General features: G+C 36.9%; 1 protein-coding gene across 2 annotated transcripts; it reads right to left on the reverse strand.

Annotated features, from left to right (window-relative positions):
* Positions 1-376: 376 nt before the first annotated feature.
* On the reverse strand, positions 377-5,450 carry LOC120011985. 2 transcript variants are annotated; one of them, XM_038863198.1, is made up of 6 exons: positions 4,938-5,450; positions 4,586-4,785; positions 4,424-4,488; positions 2,489-4,306; positions 1,535-1,667; positions 377-1,344 (listed from the first exon to the last, which is right to left on the reverse strand). In XM_038863198.1, the coding sequence occupies exons 2-6, from the start codon at positions 4,743-4,745 to the stop codon at positions 611-613; spliced, it is 2,910 nt and encodes a 969-aa protein (XP_038719126.1). In that variant the 5' UTR covers positions 4,746-4,785; positions 4,938-5,450; the 3' UTR covers positions 377-610. The 2 variants fall into 2 exon arrangements, with proteins under 2 accessions (XP_038719126.1, XP_038719125.1); XM_038863197.1 differs by having other exon boundaries at positions 4,586-5,450.
* Positions 5,451-7,487: the final 2,037 nt, after the last annotated feature.

The raw sequence follows: 7,487 nt of genomic DNA on the forward strand, positions 1-7,487 counted from the left end.
TTTCTCTTTGTTTTTTTATCTGTCTACTAAAATCTCTATGCCTTGCAAGAAAGAGAGTATTGGTGAACAGAACAAAAAAATTATGATCTTTCTTGCTCCATGATTGAATCAGAACCCTCACAAAACTTGCAAGAAAACAGATCAAAATAACAACTCAGTTCAACATGTTATTTTCACTAGACCGACAAAACCTTCCCAAACCAAACAGATCGATTGATATGTTATTGTCAAAAGATATATTAGTAATGATCAATCAAAAAAACCGACAATAACCAACTGATTGGTCGATTATTATCGATTAAATTTATATCAAAAAACTCAGAAGAAAAGAAAAACCGACCATGTACAACCCACAAATAACCTTAGTACAAAGCCATCACATAAAACTATCTATTTTCACCAAGAAAACTGTATAAAGCTGCCTTAGGCTATTTAGAAACAAAGCAGCATCCAAGAAAATCATGTACATCCACAATGATCAGGACTAACGTTATTCAAAAATCCTTACAAATAAATATCACCCTTCAGTCACCTCCATCAATTTGTACAGAGCAAGTTAGAACATGTAGCATTGACTAACAAAATGAAGAAACAAATGTGTGGAAGTATGTCAGTCGAAAGAAGTTAGCCGGCACTCCCACAAGTCTACCACAATTTCCTCGACCAGAATTTGAAGTATATCCCGGCCTATGTCTGCACCATTTTCAAATGCTTCCATATCAAAATCTACCCATTTGCCTAAGGAGTGATTCATATCCCAATCTAGTAGTTCATCCGGGATCATCCCAACAAGACTTTCCCACTTTTGAATCTCTTCTCCAACATCTTGAATAAGATTTTCTGTGTTCATGTATGATGGTAATCTCGCAAAGGACTTGAATCCAGAGTTACAGTACTGGCAATATTTTGAATCTAATACTTCTATGACACAGTCGAAAAGGAATCCCCTAAATAGATTATTTCCTTCTTTGGTCTCCATAAAACCAAGAAGCCAGTTGATGTTCGTCCATGTCTCATCAGCCAGAGATTCTAATTCATCAAGTAGAAAGGGACCGAAGAAAAAATCTCTTATTCCATTTGCATGACGATGAGTTGCAGTTCCGAATAACAGTTCGGAATTCAAGATAACCCCCTTAGCATGACTAAGCTGCTTTCCAGTCAACCCAAGACCTCCAAGATTGATGCTATTTAGTATCTCAGAAACATGGTTTGCAATATGGGAAGCCGTCTTTTCTTCAATTTTCCTTTCGTTAAAGAAGGTTGCTGAATCAAGGCGATCAGGATCAGGTTCTGTTGGTTGCAATTGTTCATGGTAGTTGATGGAGTCAAAGTTGAGCCTATGTCCTGAGATCAGTAGAAGGTTTTCAAACAAGAGAAAAGGTGTTATTTGAAAAGGCAATATAACACAGGAGGATACAATGCATAAAGGTAGACAAATTAAATGATCCATTCAGAGATACATGCCACGCACATATGCGCACACATACATCTTCATTCTGCATCATGTACAATAGGGTAAAAGTAAATTGCCTACCTGAGCTATTATCTAAGCAGCTGGAAGTGCAACTGTCAGTTGAGGATGAAACTTCAAGAACAGATCCAGGACTAAGATGATCAGCATCCCTTGAAAAAAAACCAACACAAGTCCCTTCTAGCTTGCCTTTGCTCTGTAGAAACTACTCTCATCAGGAATGGACATTTTAAAAGGAGGCATGCTTTATTCAGGAACAACTAATGTAAAAGAATTATCGCGATTAAAAGAAAATAAATAATCATATGGTACCTAGCTGCAGAAAAAGATTATACATAGACATTTAATTTCCAAACCAATTTTGCTACCAGCACATAATAAGCATAAAAGCAGAAATCAAAAGATTAAAAAAGACAGTTAATTCAGAACATGTCCTTGCAGAATAGAGACAATTTCCATAATAATATATTCTAAAAAAAAATTATAAATTCATGGCAAGCAAAAAAGTATATTCTAAATCCATGGCAATAAGCTCATATAGTACTCAATTAGCGCTTATTGAAAAAATGAAAAAGAAAAGTTCTTTATTCAAAATAAAAAATGAAATAAAATATTTAAATAGTCTTTTAAAGAAAAAACGTATGCAATGGAAATAGACAATTGGGATGCCTTGCATCATGGCAATTGTTGCAAATATTACTCCAATCAGCCCATACTCATTGTTGAATCATAAAATTCGGGATAACCAAACATATTACTCACTGAACAAAATACATAATATCAACTGAAAAATGCACCAAAGGAAGGAAACATCATAATTCATAATCACTGTTCTCAAGACATGTGGCAACTTAAAATGATTCAGAAACAGTTGCAGATGATATACTAAAGTAACTAAACGGACTAATTTATGCATAATTGCATATAAATACACGTAGGTACACTGTATATATCACATGAATTGCAGAACCAGTGATTAGGACAAGAAATGAGCCATAATTGGAAAAGAAAACCAACCTGGAAAGCATTTTCTGCATCCAACATATGCCCATGTTCAGACATGGGCTGCTCAGCAGTTAAAGCAGATATTAGCTCCTGAAGAATAATGGCCGTGGATCTCTTTGCTGGATTATCCCCAGACACCATTTCATCCTCTTCTTGACAAGTCAATTCCTTCAACTTTTGTTCCAGAAGAGCACCTAAAGCATCTCCTTTCAATGGCAATTGCTTCTGCAAAGACACATGTTTCACACTTCCATCCACTATTTCATTGTGCTGTTCAGAAGTACTCTTCCTAGTTATGTCAATTTGATCGTCTCTTTTCAGCTTCAGTTGAGATGAAATTCCAGCCTTATATTTCAGTGGGGAATTAAAGGTGAAAGATACAACATCACTGTCCTTATGGGTAATGGATCTATCAAGGTTACAATGACAAGCTGATCTGCAAGTCTGGGAGGGAGAATTAACCCCCATCTCTTTCCCAGTCACACCACCACACTTCGCGTTTCTATGCTTTCCAAATGCAGAATTGTCACAAGGACTTTCAGTTTGCCTATTGAACATTGGGTTTCTCAAATTTGATAAGGATTTATCCTGCCCGTTGCTAAATTGTTCATTGGAATCAAACGTATGAGTATCCCCCTCACAAGGTATCCTTAGTGGGGTTTGACCACTTGAGCTTCTGTTCAAGGAAATAAAATCTTTGGCTTCAGTCACAGCAATGACAGCCACCGACGTTCTCCTGCTTCGTAAATTACTTGATTTAGCCCTTGGTGGCATTCTCTCTCTGACTAAGGACTTCCAATTCGAAGATTGAGTCCTGATCTTAGAGGAACAAGAAGATGATTCATCTCTTGGAACCTTGCACCGATGGCTTGCTAAATGCCAATGAGCTTGACCTTCTAGACATCGAAGTTTCCTCTCCACAGTGGGATCATCATGAGCTTGAATGCTGCCTTTTTCGCAACCACCAAGTGATATGGGATGATCTCGATGTCTCTGAGACATTGCTTCTCTTTCCTGCTCGAGAGAGGACACAAGTACCCTTGCCTTAGTTCTTCCTACTTCTAATGCAGAGTCATTGAGCATGTTCAGAGCAGACATCGGATAATAAATAAATGGCTGACCCTCCAAATCTACTCTTGAATTGACAACATCAAGCGTATTGCCACAAGTTTTGTAAGAAGTCTGACCCATCAAATCCATACCCACGTTCACATTATAATTGGATTGGTTCGCTACATCTGGGGACAGAGTTCCTGCTTCGTCAGTCAAAACATCATCTTTCACTCGATAATGCATTGAACTTGAATAAGTAAGAGTGCATTTTGCTCTATTCGTAGCTTGCAAACCAGGTTCCAGAATTCTTGTAGCAGCATAAATCAACCTAGATGCCCTACATGAATTCCTCGCAGAGGATATTCTTGGACTTTTCACCGGTGGAGCAAGCTTCGGTGGATGATGCTTTCTACTTTGTGACAAAACACTCATCATATTCAATGCATCAGCACCACATCTAGTTGCACCTTGTGTCTGGCACTGCCCTGTTTTCTGAAGCTTTTGAGGTCTGAAATCAAGCTTTGCTTTTACCTTGTCTAAACTTAAATCCCCCCTTTCACATACAGCAGGACTACTAACAAATTTCTCTACCCCCCTCTCCGAAAGGACCGAAACCTTTTCCAGCCTATCTCCTTTCAAATCTGGGATGGATTCAAGACCCATAAGCCTAGCAACCAAACCAGGATCGCGCATTTCATGGGTTTGCCCCTTATCGGAAACACTGTGATTCCCATTCGTCTTTGCATTTGGAAAACCCCCACTATTCTCGTCAGCAATCTATCAATTCATAAAGAGATATCCTTTCCGTATTAGAAAAAAATAACCATAAATGATGAGGAAGCACATAAAAAAGGGAAAGAAGATTGAAATCCACAGTTGCAAAAAAAGGCACACCAGTTTAAGCTGTGCCTTGGGCATCTTCTCATCTCCAAACTTCTTTGAAACTTGTGTTCCACGAGCTAACAAGAACGCCGTAACAGAAATCAGGTTCCCTGTGTCAGTTAATCATCCAAATAGAAGGCACAGAAACAGAGAGACGCAGACAGAAGGACTAACCTGGGGGAAGTAGTCTCCGGGAGAAGAGCTTCTTCTTGACAAACCTACTGTTCCAATCGAAGAGATGGAAGAGAATACCCACACAACCACCAGGTCTGTTAGTCCTTTTCTCAATGATCGCCAAAGACGACCCTGTCGTCTTCCCACTCGCTTCGCTCATCTCCCCAAACAACAATCAAATGGAAAAACCTCCAAAATCTCTGTAAAACCCACCAAAGAAATAGCCATGAAGTTTTTCGAGCGAAGAAGCTTAAACCCACAACACAGCAAAGAATGGTCCTAAAAGAAGAGGTACTCAAATGGGTCAGATACGAAAACACACAAAAAAGATTTTCTCGATAACGCAAAAGACCTTGCAATAATGTAGTATGATTCTGTTAAGGGAGGAAAACGGCATTACAGAGTAGCAGAAGTGCAGAACGACGATTCCACGGTACAAAACCTGCGAAAAGAGAAGAACTGGAGAATGGACTTTTTGTATACGTGCAGTGAGTACCAACATGACTTGACGCGAAAAGAGCGAGTGATTGGAATGAAAGGATGATCAAATCAATCTAAAAGCAAGCGGAGATTAGGTGGGATTGGTGTGTTTGGTGCAAAGTCCCAGGAAATGAAGCTCCAAGCTCTTCAGGTTCTGGCATTTGGCACTTGGCACTTGGCAGTGGTTAAAGAGAGAGCCTTCTGTTTCTGAAAAAGGCTGGTCCGTCTTTCTGCGGCTCAAGATAAAGAAGAGACTGAGAGAGAGAGTCTGCAGGGTGTGTACAGTGAAGAGAGAGAGAGACAAACATCCCACGCGCAGCGAAGCCTGTATTTATTTAAGGCTATGGATGGGGTTGGGGAGAGTGGAAGGGTAGTTCTGATAGGATTTGGGTCTTACCTCAACTCTTGCTTGGCAATCACACTGAGAGGATATTTGTATGAGTTGCAAAACTCGGTCCGAATTTATTTACTCGAATTAAATTAAATTTAAATATTAATATATGTCTAAAATTGATATCCAAACATAAAACCTGATCCGATTTAAAATTGAAACACAAAATTCTTGTTGAGTTTGAAACCATACCCGAATTTCAGACATATAACTCATAACTGTTGTATCTTCTCATGATTCAAATCATATAGAGATTGATTGATGGCATATGATGATGGTACGTGATAAACTGGTTTGAAACTTGAGATTATTTAATATTATTGATTTAATATAATTTTATTTTATTCTCAATTTTGAATTTTGTGCCATTATTAATTTGTTTTGTATTTGGTATGACTATAAATTTTGTCTTTTATCATATATTAAACTTATATGTATTGTTTCAATTAATTGTAATTTCATTTTAAGAAGAAAAAAAAGTATGTCGGGTCATCCAACGTTATATAAAAAAAAAAGGGGAATGACATTTGAACAAATCGGACAACTCAAATTTAAACAAATTTAAATTTTGTTAATTAAATATGTCCGAAATCTAATCCGAGTTAAGGTCTGGACATGCGTATAAATATTTCGTAAATCCCTATGTCTATAGATATATATATAGACATAGGAATTCTCCTATGTGGACCAAAATCCAATGGTGATAATAAAACACAACATAAGTGGGGCTACACATTTTCTATGGGATCCACCACATCTATGGTTGAAAACAAGTCCACAAAGTTGGTCCACACTTTTTTTTGTCCACATAGGAGAATTTCTATATATATATACTTTTTAATTATTTTCAAAAGTGAAATGACAAGTGGGGCCCACTGTTTTGAATCCTACATGTTTCAAATCAACAATTAGATTGAGGTGCGTAAGTTAATATAACTTGTGGGTGTTCGCATAAGAGACATCATGTATATATATAATGCTGAGATTGTCCACAAATCCGTAGTAAAATGATAGTTTTTTGCCCAATTAAAGTCGCATTGTGAGAAGTAAACTTGGAATCCAAATTCAAGGAGCTCAATCTAAACCATTAACATAAGTAGAACAAAACTTAACCTCGTGAGAATATAAATCTTCTTCATGTTTTGTATTTGTAATAAAATAGAGTAAGCAGCAAAGGCTTCTAGCCGTTTTACTTCTTATGAGGCATTTGGTTGGTGTTTTGAGGCGAGGAATGAGGATGAGATTAATATATTGTTGTTTGGTTGAGTTTTGAAAGGTGTAATCTCAAACTCATTCCACCTTCGATTCTCCTTTGTAGAGAATAATCAATCTCAGCAAAATGGTGAGACTGAATATTCTTCACAAAGAACGAATTTTGATGTGTAAAAGAATCTTTCACACTTGTTATAAAATATTATTTTATTTTATAAAAAGAAAAAAATGGTAATATGGAAAATGTACCATTCATATTCTCACGCTCATGCTCACTCTTTGTGTTATACAAAACATAACCATTTTCACCCTATACTCATCTCACACTCACTTAGCAATCTCGCACTCATCTCCTCCTCCTCACATGGTTACCACACACAATTTGAACCAAATGCCCTCATTTATTCTTGCAATTGGAATTATTTATTAAATAAAGATAAAAAAGGACAAAATCAAATGTCCTTTGTTTCTTTCTGGATCCGTCAAGTCTCTGTCTGTCTGCAACTCTCTCTCACAAACTTCTCAACCTTTTTGTTTTTTATGGCAAACTTTTCAACCTTACAACACTCTCGCCCGACATACGGGTGGCAGGGGTCTGCTGTAGTTTTTGGGTGATAAAATTTTTTTATTTTATTTTGAAAAAATTATAAATGTGTAGTTTATGATCTAACAAACCCAACGATATATTTTTTGTTTGAAATAAAAATCAAATTCATCTTGATCCAGACACCGAATGTTTTGAGTTTATATCCGACGGTCTAAAATTGTTAAACATTTTTCATATAGCATATGATTTTTGTTTTGAACAAAAAATATATC

Source organism: Tripterygium wilfordii, chromosome 13 (assembly GCF_013401445.1).
Source record: "Tripterygium wilfordii isolate XIE 37 chromosome 13, ASM1340144v1, whole genome shotgun sequence".
Classification (NCBI taxonomy): domain Eukaryota; kingdom Viridiplantae; phylum Streptophyta; class Magnoliopsida; order Celastrales; family Celastraceae; genus Tripterygium; species Tripterygium wilfordii.